The sequence below is a fragment of the Naegleria lovaniensis genome (assembly GCF_003324165.1).
Source record: "Naegleria lovaniensis strain ATCC 30569 chromosome Unknown tig109, whole genome shotgun sequence".
Taxonomy (NCBI): Eukaryota; Heterolobosea; class Eutetramitea; order Acrasida; family Naegleriidae; genus Naegleria; species Naegleria lovaniensis.
Genome location: NW_025407896.1, coordinates 17,077 through 39,613, shown reverse-complemented (window position 1 = coordinate 39,613; position 22,537 = coordinate 17,077). Strand labels below are relative to the sequence as shown.

The window sequence follows — 22,537 nt, the reverse complement described above, 5'->3', positions numbered from 1 at the left end:
TGAAATTTTTTTAAAAAATTCCACCTCCAGCAACAAAATGACTCTCCAACACTGGAGCTGATTCATTCAACAAATACATCACTATTCATGTCACAAACAATACAAATACTCTACAAATCTCACACACACACTACACTCTACGTTTAATTACCAGGAGAGGAACATGTCAAGCAACATCACCCTCACGGACACACTCAGCAGTTAGGAGTACCACATTTCCACGTCAGGAGTCAGTCATCAGCACACAAGCATAATATTAGTGTTCTACATGGTGATTAACACTTCACATATCAATTTGAGACACAATTGATCAGTATTTATAGAAAAAGAGCCATATTTCATGTTTTCGCTGGACCTCTCTATCATTTTGAACTTGGAAATTTTTGAGTCCAAAACATTTTTTAAAAAACAATTTCAAAGTCCTCAAAAACCTGACTGCTTGAGACAGGAGCTGTTCTGTTCAACACACAGTTCGAATTTCTCGTCACAAACAATAGAAACATACACAAGCACTCATGAACGACGTATATATCAAGTTGTATTTCTTGACAACCACTATAACTATCATAGGACTCACTCTTCATATAACATACCATGGTAGTGATCATGGACATGGACAAGCGTTACAAAAATCATAATATGCTTTAAGTGATGTATATAACATGCTGTTGTAATATCTTGCATCATATAACTATGTGTTACTAATGGTGTCCGTCTCCTCCCAGTGATTGGTTTTTTCGCTGAGGCTACTATAGGTACCTCGCTTTGGGAAGAGACAGGGTCCGAGAGAGGTTGAGCCAACCCTTCTAAATTGATATATCTATCATTCGTAAGGGATGCTATCATAATAGAGTTATCTGGGATGGTTTCATGTCTGCGTCTGACTTTGGACCATATCGACTTTGGAGCTAAAAAAGCTACGCTCACGAACTTTCAGCGAAAACCTGCGTTTTTTATTTTTCTCGAGAACGACATGTCAGCGGTAATAATGACGCTAGATTCGTTCTTATAATGTTGGATAAGAGCATAATATTGAGTTTAATAATTAAAATTAAATTTTAGTCTTCCCTACGTGGGTCAAAATCCCAAAGTTTGCTCAATCAACTTTATTGGCCAAGCATTACTACTTTCACCTGTTTCTTCTTTGAAAGCTTTTTAATAGCCAGTGATCCAAGAAGCATTTTCTGTGGTTTCCTTATAATCAATTCTTCTATGATACAGTTTTGTAGAATTGAAATTACATCCCTAAAATCCATGCCCCCATCTATAATAAAGAGGGTTTTTACGTTGAAATTGAATCCACTCTCAAAATGAATGGTTCCATTATTACTAATTTCGTCATTGAGAGAAAGATATAACAATGGACGTTTGAACTTTACACGCATCAAATATTCAACTCCAACATAAGTTAAATTGTTAAAGTCTAGTTTTAGCGTCTGTATGTTGTCCAAGTTATGATTTGATAAATATTTCAATCCTTCATCTCCAATTTCACAATTTGTAAGATCAATATATGTCAAACTTTTCATGTTGAAAATATATTTACAGATTTCAGGTCGTGGTTTACATCCAGAAATATCTAGTCGTGTCAAGTGTTTTAAATTGAATATATATTTTCCACAATCTGTCATCAATTGGCTTACAAAAAGGGTCAATGATGTCAAACTTGTGAATTGATCAGAAAGTATTCGAGATAAAGTCAGTGATGATATTGCATCAAGACGTGCAATTGTGAGATTTTCAATGTCTTCATTGAGCATTTGTGGAATAATATCCATATTGATGATATCGTTATAATAAAATGATCTGAGAGAGGGTATTTGATGTGCATTTGAAAAATCGAAGTTATAACTATAACTTTGATCAGTATTCTCTAGTTTCAGCAAGGTTAATTCGAGTCCATGATTGAATATTTTCTCAATCACTGAACTATGTAGTATTGCAGTGATGTATAATGTTCTTAAATGAGGAAAATTGACTGTATCAATATTAAAACTATGAATTTGCTCTCTATCATAGCTCTCAATAGTAAGGGTATTGAGTGATGATGGAACATGAGGATTGAATATGATAATGAGACCTCTCCGAGGTATTACCTTATCTGCAATCTTAAGACTTTCTAATTTTAATGGACCATTAACAATAAAATCAATGCAATCACAATCAATATTTGTGTATGATAAATGTAGTTTCTTCAAATTCTTCAATTCTACAAAAAGCTCAATAATGTCAAGAGAAAGAGTGATGTAGCTAATAGACAACAGTGAAAGCGTGTCAGAAGGGAAAAGAGTAAAGTTTGTGCGTGTCAATGTTAATGATGATAGCTTGGGAGAAGAGAATATTGTTTTGAATTGTGATGAAGTTAAATGACATTTAGAGAATTCAAAATGTGAAAACATTGATAAAACTTGTTGATTATCATTTTTGAGTTTTGTTTCCATTGGTATTTCCTTGAAACTCTTTCTAGAATACAAAATATTGGAGAATTTGTTCTCGGAAGAAGAAATTACAATTCTTCTCCATGATGAACAAACACCAGCAAATCTGATGATCTCATTTTGATTTAAAAATGGAATGATGATGAAAGCAATATCATCAAAAGAAGAATCAAGGAGGTGTTTGTATTTTATATTGCTCTTGCTCCAAAGAGGAAAACAAGGACACATTTCAATTATTTTTTCTTTCAACTTCAGAAACAACCCTCATCAAACAAATGACAATAATGAGAACAAAAATTGCTGTCATTAAAATCAGCTTGTGAAGAAAAGCGCTGCCCCGACACAACACGCATACAGATGGTGCAGCTAGCGATTGAAAACAATATTCTCGATATTGAGTTTTAGAAACAGTTTTTGTCTTTAACCAGCGTTCACTATTTTGAAGGCGTTGTCGAAAACCGTAGACTGCGCAAAAGGTGAAGAAGAACATGAAGAACCACTGGTATGGCAAGACATTTGTCAACATGTCGAAAGCTCACTGATCACGTAAGATATCTCCTTTGAACGAAATCGAAACGATATCTACAACAACTACTGACGATTGTGCAACCTTTCCACATTTTAACACGGTAAGTTTGTGAAAGACTGTGTCAAAACGATCTCAATGATAACAATTTTACTTCCACATGTAATAATTTGTATCTTTTTGCAGTAATTTGATCGCCCGTTAAACCTTGGTGATAAGCCAACGCCACCCAGCAAGCATTTATCAAATATTCGGAGAAGGAAAAAAGAAGCAGCCGCAGTTTCAACAACAACAAGTGGCACAAGCACACCTCAATGTACTGCTCAATCATCAATGCAAAAGGCATCAACAACAAGGCAAGGGTCTCAGTGAGGAAGAATTTACCATCTTTATTAGGACAGTTATGCATTGTTTTAGAATTTGAAATATTACTCAAATAGAAAGCAGGTTCGACGGGAACCACAAGGAAGATAAAAAAAAATCTTTCATTATCATTGTGCTAAAGTCCACATCGAGTTCGAACGGGTCGGAACCATCATCGTTATCATCATCATCCAAACAACAACTACGTACATTAGTAATATTTTGATTTATACAAATCTAATAATTTACAACATCATCATATTAAAAAAAAATAATTACTACAACATATTGAGTAACGACCAAGCACATGATTTTTGTAGCAACGACATAATAATATGACTGATCGACTCATATCAAATGTATTGGGAAAATACCTTTCCGTCTTTATCAAAAATTGGGGAAAAGACGCTCTCTCCTTGTCGTTCCTAAAGGGAACAGGTGCTCTAACAAATCTTCAAGTGAATGAACAAGTCATTCAAGAAGTTCTTCCGATTGATTTTCTTCAAGTGATGGATGCTCATGTAAATCAGCTTTCAATACGATTGCCTGGTCTAACACGGCTCACAAACGATCCCATTGTCCTAACACTGGATCGACTCGTCATTAATCTAGAAGAGCCTATAAAGCCATTCGTTAAAAAGACTCCTCTAAAGGATTTTCTAGAGAAAAATAGAGGCTCGCAAGGTGATGATGCATCAAAAAGTTCAACCGGAACCAGCAAGTATGGATTCGTAGATAGAATTATTGATGGTATAAAAATAGTGGTGAATTGGGTGGAAATTAATGTCAAAACATTGGGACAAATTCCTTCAACAACAATTGGTCCATACACACCACATGTGTTACAAATTTTAGTGAAAGGATTTTCACTACAAACAACAGATTATAGATTTAAACCAGTGACAGATTTGAAACTGGCAATTCCTAAAGTGGAGAAGAATCATCCATTTGTGTGGGTTCATCGTTTGGGATCTGTAGAATCTATTTCCATTTCACTCATTCCTAGCTTGAGTTTTTATCCATCCAATCAGAAAAAGCCATCAACTTTTGTACCACTACCTCCAATTCGATTACTGGATGATATTTATTGTCAAATGTTTATTACTATGAAAAAACGAGCTGTGACCGTAGGAAAACAATCCTCCTTATTGAGTGTAACAGCCGAAATTGTGCTTCCTCGAATTGCCATAACACTACGACAAGAGGATATCAAAGGCTTAATAAGCGTTTTATTAGCTTTTAAAGCAGCATCAGCAAGAGAGGATTTGAAACAACCTAAAGATGTTCTTTCTACCTATGTCAAAAAACACAAGAGATCCAACAGTCAAACAAGTCTTTCAAGCAAGACTTCCATGACAACCACGAATTCAGGAAAACAATCAAAGGCAATTTCTAAATTCTTTGTGGAATCCAAAGATAATGCAGAGGCGGCAGAGGATTCTGACGATGAAGCTAAATTAGAAGAGGAGTTGGCTGAGTTGGATTCGGATTTAGGTGATATGGAAATCATTAATGACGAGACAATCAAAAAAGCTAATGCACAGCCTCAAGAAGCTGCTCGTAAAACAATAGTTGTAAATTTAAATGAGTTTCAAATGACATTCCTGTACAGTCGTGACAGCAATAATCAACCAAAACAAGTAGTAGGAAGAGAAAATAAGCGAGTTCTTGGATACTTTTTTGAAATGCTTGGCTTCCAACTTGGAGTTGTAATTCCAGAAGATAATCCAACAGAAACGAATGTTCAACTCGGAATTCCATTTATACAATTCAAAGAAATTACCACAAGTTTTAAAGGACAAGGAAATTTAACTGATAATGCAGCATCTTTCTTGGATCTTGAATTGTTAAGCAATCTCAATACAGTTGACAATGAAATGAAGGATGAAAGTTATATTATTCAACCTCAAATTTTCCGTGAAGAGTATGAAGAAGATGAAATTATAAGCCACACAAACAGATTGAATTCGCCGAATCAGCCTCATCACCACGCATACACTGTAAATTTAGAAATATGGCCAGAATTTTTGTCAACACATCGTTACTATCCTGACCATAAAATTGTAGAGAGAGTGTATAGACCACATAACTCAATTTTGAAGAGAAAATTTTTTGAAGAGGGAAAAGAAATGGTTAGATTTAAATTTGTAAAAGGAGAAGGAATGGAATTTGTTTTGGAGTGTAGAATTAATCCAATTCAAGTAATGTTGGATGTGAGAAGAATAATTCGATTGGTTGAATATTGTTTAGAATGTTTACCAGATATGTCTATCAAACCACCACCTGAAACGGTTATATTGATTAATAAGCCTATACAACCTTCACAAAGCGCTTCCTCACTGAAGAGTGCTAAGAGTAGTAGTGACAAGCTCAAGATATCTCCTTCAACTGGCTCCCTAACTTCATCGGATTATACTTCTGATGATGATGGTGATGAGAAAAGTTTTTCATTCCTTGTCGAAATTAGAAGCCCAAAGATATATGTTCCATCCAATTACAGTGTCAATAGTTTCTCAGATGTGAATGAAATAATGTGTATTGATAGCAGGGAGTTAATCATTACTAGTGATCCTCGAATCAAGAAACAATCAGAATGGGGTAAAAAAGATCAAGATTCTCTATTCGCACCCAAGTCCATTGACAGTTTTCCATCCTGTGGTACAGATTACAGCTCCCAGCATGGTACTTTATGGGAATTACTGCCTCACAAGTTCAAAGTGAAGCTCTCTGATTTTTTAATTCAAATCATGCCTTCTATTCATTCACCTCCTCAACGAATTATGGAACCTCTTTCATTGACATTTGACTTGGGTGTTAATGATGAGTCAATATCAGAGTATCATGCCAAGTTACCAAAGATTGTATTATTAACATTTATTGAGAATTTGAATTTCCACATGAATCAATCTCAAGTAATTTTATTATTGGAGTTTATTAGAACATTTGTGGATGACCCACCAATGATCAAGTCATTACTCATTCAAAGTACCAAATCATTCCACGCACATAATATTGATTTATTTAAAAAGTCAAGCCAACAACCGGTCATAGAAACACCTAAAGAAGATATTCGGCTCATACCTCTCATGTTCATGTCAAAGATTGCATCACTTGAGTTATCCATAACTGCTTCATCTGCAACAAGCATGGAAGCATTCTTCTCGTCAAAATATGATCCATCTATGGATGCCAAGTTATTGACATTACAATTGAATGGAGCTGAAGTGCTGGTTGAGACAAATAATATCACAAAAACAAGTAATTTTGTTACGGTAAAGAGTAAGATTACTCATTTCGAGATTACATCACCACAAAATGGACAGAATCCATCCTCTATTATGGTCAGCCACATTAATTCCAAAACCTCACAAAAGAGTCCCTATGTTTTTGCAATGAATCCAAAGAAATTTTCATCCAATACCCCAAAATATATGGTTGTATTCAGATATGAACATCCAGTAGATTTAAGTCCAGCTGATACCAAGGTAACAACACCTACCTCGAAAGACGACCATTCAATTGAGCCTCATGTAAATTTAAAGTACTTGAGAAATGCAAGGCTCATACTTCGCGCTAATGGAATTCACGTTGGATTGAATACGGACACAGCATACCATGTCTTTCATTTCTTAAACTCGAGAGAAAATGCTTTTGACATTTCTCCAATGGAAATTATGAACAGAACTGTGAAAAGAACGTACAGCAAAATTAGAGAAAAGTATTTACCTGAAAAGAAGAAATCAGGAGACAGTGCTGCATCAGAGCTATCCACTTCATCTTTACCAGCTGATTTTCTCTCCCCAACGGAAGACACTCACCCACAAGTTATTTCTTCACAAGATTTCCAAACTCCTGCATTATACGATCAACAAGATGAAACACCTTCTGAAATACCTGTCGTAGCAACAACCATGGATGACGTTGAAAAAGTGGACATTAGTGTCAACGCTGCCACTCCAGTTACACCGGAAAATACCGAAGAACATCATGAAGATGATTTTGAGATTATAACATCTTGTGATGTACAAGAAAAGAAAACAAGTCCACTTGCTCATTCTCCACAAATTACATTGACCATCGATGATGACGGTTTCTCTTTAGTGGATATGGTTGAGAAGGAGGAGCAAGCGAAAAAAGGAATGGCCACTATCACTTCAAAGCAGAATAGTTCAGTTACACCTGCCACTCCAATAATTACAACAACGAATGAAACTGTCACTGCAACAACTGATCCATCTTCATCACCACATGTCGAACGTGCTATTGAGCCAGCAACAATTTTGCGAAAACCAAAAGAAAGTACAAGTGAAATTATTCCAGTCATCAAGGAAGAAATAATACCTGTCATCAAGGAAGAATTAATACCAACCATTAAGACTGTGGCTAAAAAGATCAAAGACAAGAAGAACAAACCAAAGATTGAAACAGAAAATAGATCACATCACGAAGGTGACGAAGACGATGAGGATCATCCAAAAGACGAAGCCTACTTGGCCTCCACTCGTAAAACATTTTATCCCATGCTCTTTGATGTTTCAATAGAGGGTTTGGAGGTCTATATTATTGGAAAAGGACCAGCTCCAAATGCTGCTGGTTTTGAGATTAAGACTCTGGGTGTTGTTCACGTACCTACTCGTGCCATAATGGAGACAGAAGCTACACCAAAATTCGATAACCTTTATAGAATTGAGCATTTGGATAGAAGTTCAAAACAAACTATTCAAAGCTTTAGCAATAGATCTCATGAGTACGAATTGAAACTTTTCGGAAGTGAAACTAATGTGCATTGTCTCATTAGAACAGATTTACCATTCAAATCATTGGACGATATCAATAATAATGGTACAATAAGGTCACCATCACTTGATGAGAATAATTTACAAGTTGTACCATTAACATCAGCTCCTGTTGATTTTATGCTTGGTTTGGTAAATGACTACACAAAACCACTGAGTAAGAGAGGTATTTGGTTCCAAGCTATGGATCCTTCTATTGGTCACTCCAAAGACTCTCTTCGTATTGAGATCAAACCTGAAATGCTTTATGTGATTTCCAAGTTACTTCGAAGTCAATTTAAGGATATCAAACAATGGGCAGACATGTTGCAAGGATACTTTGCACTTTTCGCTGATAAGAGAACTCTCCTCATCATTAAAAAGTTCCAGACCTTGGGAGATTTAATCTCTGAATCACAGAGATCATTCACGAAAACACTGGTAGAGCACTACAATCTCACCAAATTGGTAGCAAACATGCAAACAGAGCTAAATGATAAAACTGAGGCGTTAGAGTCTGCAATTCAGAGTAAGATTCACCTCACAGAGATATTGGCAGAAATGCAAAATCAACAATCTCTTATCAGGACACCCTCAAAATCAACACTTACTGCAACAACAACTACTCAATCTTCGACTCCTAAAGTTGAAGATAACAAGAAACAAATTTTGATTGAAGGACCTTGCAAAGTGTTGACTCATTCGACGCAAGACTTTAAGAGAGTTCACTGCGTCATGTTAGATACTTGTGAGATTTTGTGTCTCACTCAAAAATTACCACCTAATAGCTTTGTGAAAGATTCCACAGCTTCAATAGATAAGGTTCTATTTTATCACATGCCTCTCAAAGATACAACCGAGTACATTCAAACACATGTTCCTGTTGATGATGGAATGCCAAAAGAAGTTTTTGCACTGATTAATGGAAATGAAAAGAGACTCTTTATTTATCCAGAAACAGCCAATCAATTAAAGGATTGGGTTAGACTTGGAACAAGAACCATAGAGGAACTTCGTTTAAAGAATCTTCGAATTGATATTTGCGTGCAGACAGATATCTCAAGAGAGTTTTTTGAAAAGAAGGAAAATGACTCAAGCAAACATGATGAAATTATCAATAAGGTTCTCACTGACGAAACGATCGAATATCAAAATCGTGAGTTACGACAAATGCAAAAACAATTTGAAACCATTAAGGATTGTTTACGATTAGCCGCTGAAGAGGAGTTTGCATTAAGAATTGAGTTTAGTCAACTCTATGAGTATATTCAATCGTTTAGAAATGAGCAAGAAAAACGTGAACAGAGTATTTCAACGTTCTTGGCTCAAGAAAGTGAGACTCGTAAACTTTTAGCGGAGCAAAAATTACATACAAAAAAGTTACAATCTGAATGTGATTTCAGAGATCATAAAATTAGAGATTTGGAAAACAAGTTGAAAGAGGAAAAGAAGCGGTTCAAAAAGGCTCAGGAAGAGACAAATGCATTACATCGAACACTACGTGAACATATTCTGCAGTTACAGCAAGAGTTACAAAAAACTCAAATTGATAAGAGCAAAGTTGAGAAGGAATATAACATTCTTGTGAAGAGACAAATTCAACAAACAGAACGAGCTCTCAAAATGGAAAAGAAGAATGAAACTTCACAAATTGTGAGAGGAGAAATTTCAGATCAACAATTAGTGAACAGCGAGTTGAAGAATATTATTTCTGATCTTTATGTGCAACTTGCGGAGCTTAAAGAGCAAAACCAAATACTGCAAATGCAAAATATGGAGTTGGGAATGAAATTGGCTGAAAAGGAAAGTTTATTGGGATCCAGAACTGCATCTGATACCACTATTGGTAAGGATGATTCAATTACAACGACCAACACAGATACTTCCATCACAGCTTCCATCACAGCAACCACTCCAAGCGATGACCTCAAATTAGAAACTGTGCTTAGTTTTAGAAGTCAGCAACGAAGTCAAAGTGTATACTCTCCAATTCATCATGATGACAAAAAACCACTCCCTCACATACCTCCAAAGCACTTGCCACAACTACCAGTAGCACCACCAAACAGTGGTAATAGTGGCACCTCGGGTATGCGAAGTTCCTCTTCATCCACTTCATTGTCATCATCCAATCCATCAAACTCGAGCTCCACTTCATCAACCTCTCGTTTAAATACCATGCGAGAACGTGGTGCCACCTTTGCCAGTGCTCTTGGAAATAAGCTGCGTGACACATTCAACAAATAAGCATGCTCCTCATCTCCATTGATTAATTGATTACCTCAATTAAAGCGCATGAATCTCTTTTTCAAACTACATCGCTTTCAATACGTAATTATACTAAATGCTACACTGTTAGGAATATGCATCTTTAATACCCGGGCAGCCTTCTCCAATTCACATTGTTTTCGAACAGTGTATTTATCCTCACGCATCGATAAGAGCTCAACCTCTTTGGAGTTAGCGTTTTTCAAACAACAAAAAAAATTCCACACTTTCACAGTAATCACAATGAGCTCGTCGAACACCTCCACAACTCAACATGTCCGCGCTGTTGGAGGAGCAACCTGGATATTTCAAACAACCTCTTCTACAAGTCCCCATTCGCTTCAAATAGCATGCGATCCAGTACTATGCCCCAAAAATCACTCTCAAGACTATGGTTTGTTTAAATCCACACGTTTACAAGACCCTGTTCTCAGTGGCGACCAGGATTTAGAACAAGTAGATGTATGGCTTCTCACTCATGGTCATGAAGATCATTTGGATCAATTGGGACTGGAAAAAATTGTGAGAGGAAAAAACAATTCTATTATTGTCGCGCATCCAAGTGTCGAAAAATTATTGAAAAATGTGTTAAATCAAACAAATATGGAAACAGTTTTTGGAAATGATCGAAAGGTGTATTGGATGGAACCACAACAAGATTTGATCATTGAGGATTTGGAACATTTTAGTGTCAAGATTCATTCAGTGAATGCTATTCATGCAAAATCCAAAAAGGTTGGTGCTGCTATTGGGAATGGAAATGGATACATTGTACAAGTCAAAGAGAAGAACAGTGATGCTCGTTTAAGTAAATTTTATGTGACTGGAGATTCCGTCTTTACAGAATGCAATATACAAGAAGATTTACAAGCACTGACAAGTGACACTTTTGATTTTATCATCACCAACGGAGGTGAAGCATCCGTAGAGAAAACCAAACTTATTGGTGGCTTGGCAAAATTCCTTGTAGGTAACATCACCAACAGTTCTCACGAAATTATTGAACTACATCGCAAATTAATGCCAAAGAAAACTCTCATTGTTCATCATGGAACCTTTTCACATTATGTAGAGACTTATACAGCTGATTCATTCAAGGAACATTCAGGAATCCATGTAGTATTTCCAGGAGAAACTAAATGTCAACTAGTTGTATGACTTTTTCACATCACTTCGTTTCTTCATACAAAAAATGTCAACCAACTACCCAAACACATCATCATACACATCATCCCGAGAGGCTTGTGTTCGCTCATCGTCATTACATCAAGAAATGACCTTGTTACAAAATACAACAACAACCAACTTGGTAGCACTTCCGCAAGAACTTGTTGAAATTATTTTCGAATTCTTGGATGATCATTCTCGAATGCAATCGGAATGGGTGTGTTCAAAATTTCATGAGGCATGTAATCAAGTCGAACGAAGAGAGTTGAGAGAATGGTGGAAAATTGTCAATATGTTTTTAAAAGCACCACTGGTAGAAGCACCTGCATTTACCAATGATGATGAATTTCAAGAATATTTTCACCAACATCCAGATTTACCAAATTTATCATTTCATGTCAAAGAATTTCTAAAATTTAATAATGGAACATGTATGAATAACAGAAAACAAAAGCGTAGTTTTGGAGCCTTGCTTCATCCCAGTCGTGTCTTGGTACCATTCTCTAATTGGAAGCGAACATTTTTTGAAAAAACAAAACGTGAATGTTGGGTTGTTGGAATGACCTATCATGATAAAAGAGTATTCCTTGACGGACCACTTATCTGTGTTGAGGATAACAGCAAGGAATGGATCCATTTTAAATATTGGGTAATTACACAGTGCAGCCCAGAAACGTTCAAAGACATCAAACGAGCCGCTTCTGATTTAAGGGTTGTTAAACTATTGACACGTGACAGTTCCCTTCCATTGCATCTTTCTGAATTCCAATTCATGAACAATGCATACTGTTTGAATTATTCTCCAAAAGAAGTATTATCGAATGGAAATTTTATCACTCGACTGATGAAACGAAATCCTGCACTTTTTAAATATGTGAACAGACATTTCAACCAGGATCGAGAAATTGCAAAAATTGTTCTCGAACAATATCCAAATTATTTTACATTGTTATCACCTGAATTAAGAGATGATGAAAAAGCAGTCAAATTGGCAGTCTCCAAATCAGGACAACTATTAAGATTTGCCTCAACACGATTACAAGATCACCAACAGGTCGTCATGACTGCTCTTCAACAAGATGGTAATTCACTTGCATTTTGTAGCGATACTTTACGATCCGATCGATCACTGGTGTTGACAGCTGTCAAAAATACTGGACAAGCATTAACAGCTGCAGATCCAAAATTTCGTCAAGATTATGAAATTGTGTTCGAAGCAGTTCGAAATTTTCCACACGCCCTCGCAAACGTTTCTCCTTTGATTTTACAAAATCATCGAGAAATTGCAACATTGGCAGTTTCACAAGATCCAACAGCATTTGCATGTCTCACAGTCACATGTTCTACAAATCAGGAATTATATCAATCCTTCAAACAGGACAAGGAATTGGTAATGCTCTCAAAAAATTTACAGAATGCCAGTATAGAATTGCAAGATGATCAAGAGTTTGTCATGAAAATGATTGAAATTGACCCGTTTTCTTATGAACATGCTTCAGATCGATTAAAACGAGATCGACAAGTGGCATTAAAAGCAGTCTCATTGAATGGAAGTGTCTTGGAATTTGTACCAAAAGAGTTACGAAGTGAAGATCATCCAAACATGAATCATAATTATGAAATTACAAATTGGCAAATTGTCTTGACAGCTGTCACACAGGACGGGTTTGCACTTCGATTTGCACCCCCTACATGGAGAAATAATTTTGAAATGGTAAAGGTTGCACTGGAGAATGATGGACTCGCTTTGAAATATGCTTCGAAAGAAATACAAGATTGTTTGGACATGGTCTTGATTGCGCTCAAGCAAAATATTGGAGCCATTGATTATGTTTCCTCTCGTTTACAAGTATCACCAGAAGTCATTAATTTTACACATTCTTGTCGTAATGGATAATGAATGTGCTGCTTGGAATCGGTGAAACGTTTGTGTAAAACAACACGCAAGAATTGAGATGTGGAGTAGACACACCATCACGAACATCAAAATCAGTCCCTTTGATGCCTTGAATATGCATCAAATGAACTGATTAGCATGAACCTGTTTCAAATGGTACTTAATGGCATGACTAAGGAAAAAAAGGATTCACATTCTGGGTTAGGAAAAATAAGGAAATTATTAATTCGAATTTTCGAAATATGAGCCATACGCAATATTCACAACATTCTGAGAATGTAAACAAGCGTACTGGAATTGATTAAGAAACCATTGGTCATTGGTTAAACAAATTCCTTTGACGATGGACAGATTCACACAAAATCAACCAATTTTATGACAGGTCTGGATCAAACCCATACTTTAACCTTGATTCAATTGAAACATAGCTCAGTATACTTTCCCTATGCCTTCAACACGTTTTATATCTCTAAAGTTGGGTGAACTTTTCTCAACAAGTTCAAAACACACAAAAAAAATCCTTACTTGATCTCTCACTCCTAATGACCCTCATCTCCATATTGAATCATCCCAACGAAAGTGTTCTCGGATACAGCTTGGTACGTCTTGTTGGAAAAGTCTTGTCCGGATCAGCACAAACACTCACGATAATACAAGATCCAGGTAATAAGAAAACGAAATGGGAAATTAAAGGAGGATATTTTAAGGCTTTGATCTTGCTCAAGGAAGGAGCAAATCATTTAAAGCTTCTATGTGATACGGATGAGGAGAAATCGCCTCCTCCGTTGCAATGGACTCTTACGTATGATAGCTCTCTCATCAATACCACAGAGTATACTTCGAGAAATATTCAACGTGTAAGACCGGTGTATGTGTATTGCCGAGATCATGATGGCTCGTTCCATACAATGAAGGACGGTAAGACAGGAGGTAATGATTTATCGGCTGCCATTCGAAAGATGCAAATTGCTGCATTGCTGTTGCAAACTTTCTGTGCCGAGGCGTTGAAAAGTCAAAAAACCTTTGCATTGGAAGTTGACAAGACTGATTCAAGTTTACCTCATGTGACTGTATTGCAATTGAAACATTGGAAAAGAGAAGATTTGGCCAGCTTATCCAACGATTGGGAACAAGACGGAGGTTTTGCTGGGTATAATGCTCTCCTTTCAGAGTTGAACGAGTATGATCAAAATAATTCGAGCGTGGTCTATTTTGCAATACTGGGAGGTTCGTTCTATAATCCTGTGACAAAAAAGACAAGAATGGCCACTGCGTTGGGAGGTGGTAAACTGGGTCTTTTCGCTGATGTTGCCTTGCATACATATCCCTCAAGTGTAGATGAAATAGTCGCGTGTTGGCAAGACTCACGTCGGGTTGATGTCAACCAAGTGAGAGATGACAGCTGTGGAAGAGGAACCTTTTGGGCAAATTTTGCAACTTGCTTGGGGGCAAGTATGCATGAGGTTGGTCACTGTTTTGGATGCCCTCATACTCCTGGTGGTATTATGGCAAGAGGTTTTGATAACTTTAACCGGTTTTTCGTCATTTCAGAACCGGGTGATGTAAATCCAACCATTGGGAGCATTTTGGGAAGATTCAAGTATTGAAATTATCCTGAATCACCCAGTATTCACTGGAGTTTCAAAATGTATGAACAATACATGCAGTATCAATGAGTCTTCATTGAACAACGAATGCTTTTCAAGTCGCATTCAACAAGACTCCTCTTCCTTGAAAGACGCACACTATTATGTCATTGGCCCAGACGTTATTAACCGATCAAGCTTTGAGAATGTGAGAGGAAAAGAGTGGTTAGAGAGACATGGTGACCGACCATTTGCAACATTCACGGAACAATCCAGAAATGAGGAAGAAATTATGTTATTCGATTCAGGACGGAATATGTTATTGAGATTAACCATGACTATGGTTCATTGGAAAATGAATAACCCTGAGGCTGTGACATGGAATTTTCTTGGTAATGGTTATCCTCTTTTTCTATCAAATCCAGATCACAAGAAAATTATTGAAGCACATTGTTGTGTCATTAGAAATGATTAAGCACATTCAAAATCACTTCATTGTAAGAGGTAGGGCTCACACTGTTCTAATACTATGTCATTTTGAAATAGTTTCACATCTTTAGCAATATTGTGATCTGAACAGATGTTCATTAAACATTTATTGGCCTCGTTTCGGAGTCTTTAACACTAAAAAAATGATCCCAAACAATCACCCACTGAGTCGCACCTTTTTGATGGAACATAATGATGAGATGAATGAAATGGTTGTTGGATGTTTGAAATTTATTCAACAAAAATTAGAACATGATGATTTGGAGCTGGATGATTCGGAAAGGTGTCATGATGAAAAATCGGAATTACTGGATGACAAAATGCATAGTGGTGAACGTTCCTTTTTGCATGATCATGACACTTTTGATGATTCATTGTTGCAATCACAAATTGAAGAAGATTTGAAAGAACAATTGATGAAAATTGGATATAATGCCGATGATGAGAATGATATTTCCAAAGCGTCCTTTCATAATCATCATGAAAACAAACTAGAAAAACTCAACGATACCAACCAACGAGCATTGATTCTAATTCAACAATGTATCAAACAAAATCGAGAAAATTTTGCAAATATTGTTTGGAGAGAATGGTCGAATCAATTCTCACACTTGATATCGGAAGAAGAGAGCGTGAATGAAATTGTTTGGTCAACGGGTTTAAATTTGTTGAAATCTTTCCTACCCATAGCAGAAGAGGATAACAAGTGCAACAACAAAACAGAAGAGACCAATGATGCTAGCATGTGCTTTATGGATCTAAAAAATATGGAAAATTATGCTCTTTACATTCAATATCTCTTGGCAGCAGAAAATTCACAACACCGTTATGAGGATTTTCTTGACATTGTGGACTGGTTTTTTGCATATAACTCGCCTTCTGAAGAAACTATAGGATGTGTATTGAACGCATATGGATCCTATCTCATTGCTGGAAATCATGCATTTGTAATGTTTGATCTCATTGCACGCAATAGACATACTTTTGAAAATAATGTGGATTTGACACTGTATGAAGAAATTATTAATGCTTGTGGCATACAAGTGAAAGAGAAAAATCAATGGTCTCAAATCTATACATTTCGAAAAGAGTGGTTGATTGAAATGTTTGAAAAATATGGAACTACCATCTCAGAAAATTGCTTTTTAGAATTGACAGCAGAAATTTGCTTTTCTATTGTGGATGATTATACAATAGATCGAGAAGCAACCTCAACTAGTGCGGAAATTGATTTCTTTAGTGATGATAATTTACTAACAAATAACGACAAACAAGAGAAGAGTTTGAAAAAGAGAATGGAATATTTAGAAAGGATTAGAATGTTGACATTGAAACTCCCTCACCTTAGAGATCGATTTATTGACCGATTTGGAGACGAAAATGCTCAAGAGATTGTCAATGCCATTTGTCTGGGAACAACACTTTCAAACACGAGTTGTGAAATGTCACTTCTCGATCTTTCTCTGCTCAAGTTGATTGAACAACAAAGATACGAAATAGAACAAATGAATAAGAGACACGAAGATCTCATAGTACATATTCAAAAACAAGATAAGGTTATTTCTTCGTTGGTGCATGCAGTCAACCAACTTTGCAATCGATGAGCAGCAATAATAATAATTTCACACCAAAAAATGGGTCCAAGCTTTATCTTCACCAACAACAGTTGGAGCAACACGTTCATGAAATTAGCGTCATCACGTGGATTAAATGTGTTAGGATCCTTTAGATTTGACCACTTTTTGAAAGCGAGTAAATGTACCAATTCCAAACGGATAAATGCTTTCGATTTATTTCATTCATCATCATCGTTTCAAACACATAACAAGACGACAAGTTTACTATCAAGGGCAGCAACACAAACGAGAACAGTTTTGAACATTTCCATTGGATTATACATGTTGATGAATACAAACGTATTGAATCAACCCTATTCCGATTCTTCAAAGCTTCTCTTCTTATGGGGCAGTAAAAAGACCCAACAATCATCGGGAACGACCGATCCCCAACCTCCATCATCCAATCCCAATGATAATCATGATGGAACTATGGCTCAATCAAGCTCTATAATCAATAATCATCCTAATTCGAACACATCCAACCACAAGCCTCCCAAAATGAAAATCATCAAAGTCAAGCCTGATGGTAATTGTCTATTCAGAGCAGTATCTATGGGCCTCTACAACACAGAAGAGTATCATCTCCAGCTACGATTAGCAGCCGTAGATTGGATGAGATCGCATCTAGATACTGAAATTGATAAAGGTCTCCGATTGAGGCATGCATTAATTCTAGATGGACCAGGAGATAATAACAACAACAACGATATTGAGAGGTATTATTTAAGAAATATGCAATGCTTGGGGGTATGGGGAGATTTTAATTGTCTGGTTGCTCTTGCACACTGTTTGAAACAACCCCGAGTGCACTTTAAAATTGCCATCTTGAGTCGTCATAATTATGGTGTTGCCCGGAGAGGAAATCAGAAAATTGAATCCATTGTGGATGTTCAATCACCAATGCTATCGACAACAGATAAGGATGAAAAGGTGATTACTGTATGGCTGGCATTCAATCAGTTGAATAATCATTACGACTGGATTCAAATTGGAACGGAATAGTATTGTTCAAGAGAGCTCTCTTATTATTGTGTGCGCTTTACCAACGGTGATTTTAACCTCAGACAGAGATTGTCTCGCGAGCATTTGTGATGTTGTTTGCACGAAAACTGACCTGAAACGAAGAAAATTGAAACATCTCTCTCGCGATGGTGCGATACATTTTGGAGAGACGACGACAAGTTGATTTTGTGAAGACAACAAGCATATCATCACTCCCCACACGAGAAAAAGAGTCCAACATGACTTTTTCGACAACACTTGAAATGATTGGAATAATTTCTTCGTCGATTGTCAATAATAACCATCTGGCACAAGTACTGCAACCGAATGATGGTATGAACCACCTGAATTCAACGCCTCCCATCATGACAACATCATTCTCCGAACCTTGTGCAGAATGGATTTTTTCATTTCCTCTTGTTCTTTCATCACTTACAAACACTTCTACATTTCAGAACACAACACAGGAACAAGTACGAAATTGTCCAGATACGATCATGGTTCCCATCTCTTCTGGTTTGTTTTTATTGGGTTATTCGACACTTATAGTAGCAAGTATTGTGGGGCTGATTTGGAAGCGAAATTCAGGTCACATTCGAGCAAGAACAGTTTCGGGAATGATTTTCACGATTATTAGCAGTTTTTTATTCGTATTGGGAATACAAATCAGATATGTGATTGGAAGAGCAGTGTACCCGTGTATATTGTATAGTATTTTCTTTGTGGTAATGCCTCCATGTGTTGCAATGCCTACCATTTTGAGGTTATTAAGGTTCTATGCTCAATTTCAGGTGAGCAAAATGAAATCTCAACAATTGACTCACTTAGATCAGCTGAGTGACCAAACGATGAGGGGTGAACTTTCCACCACCGAGAATAACAATTCGGATCTCGTCTCTCCAAGAGACAACTCGATGAAGAACATGAATCAACGCCAACAATCAACTCAAATTTCTTCACCTTCCATGTCTGTGAAATGTACATCCCGTACATCCAATAATTTTATGCAACAATACAAACTTGGATTCAAAGAGAGAATATGGTACAGAATGAATGATTTACTTTCACGACACACCTATATTATGATGTTTCTCATTGCCATACTAGGCGTTCACGTTGTTTTGTGGTTTTGTATTACAGTGATTGAGAATTCATTCTTTGCAGAAGATAGATTTTTCATGACAAATGATTCTATGAGCTTATTCGGTTGTGGAGCTCAATATTTTCCGTCCGTTCTTGCCTTGTTTATATATTGTGGATTTTTTTGTATAGAATGCCTCTGTGCCGTATTATTGCTTGTTAGAACAGATAGTGACACATGGTACATCAAAAAGGAAGCTCTCTGCCTCATACCAATTCAAGTATTGCTTGGGAGTTTGTTTTTGGTCACAGAGTTTGTTGAAATTTTCCGAATATTGGACCACATTGTTCCATCTGGAACTATCATGACAACCTATACGGGTATTGAAATATTTGTGACAATATTTCTTCCAATTTGTTACGCCATTTATCAAGACGAAAAACCAAAATCCGAAGTTTACGACACAGAGATGGAAATGATTTTAAACAATAAGCAAGCATTTGAAAGCTTTTTGGATCATTGCCGTAGAAGCTTTTGTGCTGAAGGTTTGCTATTCTACAAGGACCTCGAAAAGTATAAGCAATGTTCGAGTAGTACACAAAGAAGAGATATGGCTCTTCATATTGTACAGTGTTATCTTGTTCAAGGAGCTCCTCAAGAATTGAATATTGGAAATATAGAGACACTCCGGGAAGAAATATTATTCGTGATTCATACCAACAACCACACAGTGAACAAATTACCCGATCATTTATTTGATCGAGTCAAAAGTGTGGCATTGAGTAATTTAATTGATGCCTATGAAAGGTTGAAGAGACAAAATCCAAACATTAAGAAACTTTCAAATGATTGGAAAGAACATCAATCATATCATACTCGCAACACACTACAACCGATCCCTCAATCCTTGACCTATGAAATTTGAACGTTTTATTAAACTTTTACAAGGATAACAGACAGCTCGTATGTGACATTTTATAATTATCATAAAATACGAAATGTTGGTGAATTCAACTTAAAGTTGACGTTACCGTGATCGATCTCGAATCGAAAATTTGTTGACAGCTTAAATTCATTCATATATATACTCAAATAAATTTGGTGAGTATATTTAAATTGTAAAGATATTGCTTGATTTATCCATTTTCATTCAGCGTAATAATTGTTTGTATGAAAAAGAACGAATTCCAACTTACATCCTCGCACAACCACAGGCCATCATTGTTGTAATTTTTTATGAGCATCACTCTCATTATTACAAAAAATGAACAAACTCAGTAACCGATTGTCGGAATGAATTTTTCTTACATACCAGAAAAACTTGTGAATTTGAAAGTATTTTACTTTTGCATGAATGAAATGATCACGAGTTGTGAAATAATTATTGAATGAATATTAATTTAACAATTTATAAATTTCAAAATTAAAAAAATGTTGAAACTCGAAACTGTTACAGATCTGCCAACAAATCACACAATATCCAACAATCATGATATCAATGACCGTGTTGCAGTTATTATAATACTCGTGGATTTTGCTTGTCCTTCCGAAGCCCATGATGATGAACGAAATCATTTACAAAATTTACAATCACTCCGGAAAGCTGAACATTGGTTGAAAAATCGTTTTCTCCGACAACAACTCGGAAAGAAGAAATGGCTACTCAGAAGAGAGTTAAAATACAAGCATTATTTTCCACTCGAGTTCATGGACGATCAAGCCTTTGTATTGAATCATATTCGGAAATACGGATATGGATATCGTTTTGCTTCCAAAGCCTTGAAAAGTAAACCGCAACTGATTTTAGAGGCCATTCAACACAATGATCTTTCTTCAATTGATAATCCCAACTTGTTGAAGGATCGAGAATTTATTCAAAAATGTGTTCAGCTCAGTGGTCCAAGTATTCGTCATTTCATCAATCAAGCATTGGATAGGGAAATTGTTTTGGCGGCTGTGAAACAAGATGGTCATGCATTAGCATATTTTCGACAAACAGATTTTCATAATGATCGAGAGGTGGTGAGCCAAGCCGTTCAACAAAATGGTCGTGCTCTTGAATATGCTTCTGTCAAGTTGAGAGCAGATAAGGAAATTGTATTACAGGCAGTAAGGCAAGATCCTTCTGCAATACAATATGCTTGTCATGAATTACAATTGGATAGTGATGTGTTTTTGGCATCGATTTGTCCCAATGTTGCACATAAATATTCCAACACAAATTGGAACAATAATGCAACTTGGTTGTTTGAAACACTCAAGCATGATCCAGAATTTATTATGGACGCCGTATCTCGTAATGGTTTTTCACTTGAGCATGCATCCATAGACCTTAAAGGTAAGAAGGAAATTGTATTGGCGGCTGTTCGAAATCAGCCACATGCATTGAAATATGCTGTCGATGATTTAAAAAACGATCGAGAGGTCGTTTTAGAAGCTGCTCAACGAGATGGTACCTCACTGCAATATGCTTCAACGCGATTACGATCCGACAAGGAATTGATTTTACTCACAAATATTCTAGCATTTGAATATGCGTCCAATACATTGAAAAACGATAAGGATTTTGTGTTGAAAATATTAAGAAAATTCGGAGGAGCTGCTCTACAATACGTGGGTTATAGTTTGAGAAGTGACAAGGACGTGGTGCTACAGGCAGTTTCAATGGCTGATCGACACTATAGAACACTTGAACATGCATCGAAATCTCTCCTAAAAGATAGGGATGTGGTGTTGGCAGCAGTGAAAGCGTGTGGACTTGCACTTTTGTGTGTATCAGAATTGTGGGGTCATGACAAAGAGATTGTATTGGAAGCAGTCAAACATGACAAACTTGCCTTTAATTATGCAACAAAAGAACTGAAAGCCGATAAGGATGTTGTTTGGGCTGCTATGGGTAGTGGGTTGAAGGGAGTGCAGGTTCTGGACAAGCAAGAAGCTGTTGAGATTGTGAGACGTTATGGAAGGGCCTTGGATTACCTTCCAGATGTTTATCAGAACGACCATGATGTTATGTTAGAAGCGGCCATTCATGGAGGATATGTTATGGATGAATATTGCGAAGAATTTTTAAGGAATCATTTGGCAAGGAGAATGGAACACTGTTATTTTGGAGTGTATTTGGGAGAAAAAGTATGACAACGAGGTAATAAATAGAAAGTTCTAACACAAATCCAAAATCAGCATCATTCATAAAAAGATCTTTATTGACAAAAGGGAAGGAGAATATGGAAGAATTGGTGATAAGGAGAAATTGTCATTGATTGACTTAATGTAAATTATTTTCGTTAAATAATTGCCACTTAAGAGTAGCTTTGTCTATTCTG

General features: G+C 36.4%; 9 protein-coding genes across 9 annotated transcripts; 8 read left to right on the top strand and 1 right to left on the bottom strand.

Annotated features, from left to right (window-relative positions):
* Positions 1 to 1,106: 1,106 nt before the first annotated feature.
* On the bottom strand, positions 1,107 to 2,399 carry C9374_013746 (uncharacterized protein; the record flags this gene model as incomplete). Its single annotated transcript, XM_044689656.1, has 1 exon — positions 1,107 to 2,399. One exon carries the CDS (start codon positions 2,397 to 2,399, stop codon positions 1,107 to 1,109), a length of 1,293 nt encoding a protein of 430 aa, XP_044541775.1.
* A 1,263-nt stretch (positions 2,400 to 3,662) lies between these two features.
* Positions 3,663 to 10,349, top strand: C9374_013745 (uncharacterized protein; the record flags this gene model as incomplete). Its single annotated transcript, XM_044689655.1, has 1 exon — positions 3,663 to 10,349. The coding sequence occupies one exon, from the start codon at positions 3,663 to 3,665 to the stop codon at positions 10,347 to 10,349; it is 6,687 nt and encodes a 2,228-aa protein (XP_044541774.1).
* A 264-nt stretch (positions 10,350 to 10,613) lies between these two features.
* On the top strand, positions 10,614 to 11,528 carry C9374_013744 (uncharacterized protein; the record flags this gene model as incomplete). The annotated part of the gene is made up of 1 exon (XM_044689654.1): positions 10,614 to 11,528. One exon carries the CDS (start codon positions 10,614 to 10,616, stop codon positions 11,526 to 11,528), a length of 915 nt encoding a protein of 304 aa, XP_044541773.1.
* Positions 11,529 to 11,562: 34 nt separating this feature from the next.
* C9374_013743 (uncharacterized protein) lies at positions 11,563 to 13,434 on the top strand (the record flags this gene model as incomplete). Its single annotated transcript, XM_044689653.1, has 1 exon — positions 11,563 to 13,434. The coding sequence occupies one exon, from the start codon at positions 11,563 to 11,565 to the stop codon at positions 13,432 to 13,434; it is 1,872 nt and encodes a 623-aa protein (XP_044541772.1).
* Positions 13,435 to 13,976: 542 nt separating this feature from the next.
* On the top strand, positions 13,977 to 15,495 carry C9374_013742 (uncharacterized protein; the record flags this gene model as incomplete). Its single annotated transcript, XM_044689652.1, has 2 exons — positions 13,977 to 14,934; positions 15,062 to 15,495. The coding sequence occupies 2 exons, from the start codon at positions 13,977 to 13,979 to the stop codon at positions 15,493 to 15,495; spliced, it is 1,392 nt and encodes a 463-aa protein (XP_044541771.1).
* Positions 15,496 to 15,652: 157 nt separating this feature from the next.
* Positions 15,653 to 17,113, top strand: C9374_013741 (uncharacterized protein; the record flags this gene model as incomplete). Its single annotated transcript, XM_044689651.1, has 1 exon — positions 15,653 to 17,113. The coding sequence occupies one exon, from the start codon at positions 15,653 to 15,655 to the stop codon at positions 17,111 to 17,113; it is 1,461 nt and encodes a 486-aa protein (XP_044541770.1).
* A 30-nt stretch (positions 17,114 to 17,143) lies between these two features.
* Positions 17,144 to 18,130, top strand: C9374_013740 (uncharacterized protein; the record flags this gene model as incomplete). Its single annotated transcript, XM_044689650.1, has 1 exon — positions 17,144 to 18,130. The coding sequence occupies one exon, from the start codon at positions 17,144 to 17,146 to the stop codon at positions 18,128 to 18,130; it is 987 nt and encodes a 328-aa protein (XP_044541769.1).
* A 365-nt stretch (positions 18,131 to 18,495) lies between these two features.
* Positions 18,496 to 20,136, top strand: C9374_013739 (uncharacterized protein; the record flags this gene model as incomplete). The annotated part of the gene is made up of 1 exon (XM_044689649.1): positions 18,496 to 20,136. The coding sequence occupies one exon, from the start codon at positions 18,496 to 18,498 to the stop codon at positions 20,134 to 20,136; it is 1,641 nt and encodes a 546-aa protein (XP_044541768.1).
* A 506-nt stretch (positions 20,137 to 20,642) lies between these two features.
* C9374_013738 (uncharacterized protein) lies at positions 20,643 to 22,349 on the top strand (the record flags this gene model as incomplete). Its single annotated transcript, XM_044689648.1, has 1 exon — positions 20,643 to 22,349. One exon carries the CDS (start codon positions 20,643 to 20,645, stop codon positions 22,347 to 22,349), a length of 1,707 nt encoding a protein of 568 aa, XP_044541767.1.
* Between the last annotated feature and the right edge of the window lie 188 nt (positions 22,350 to 22,537).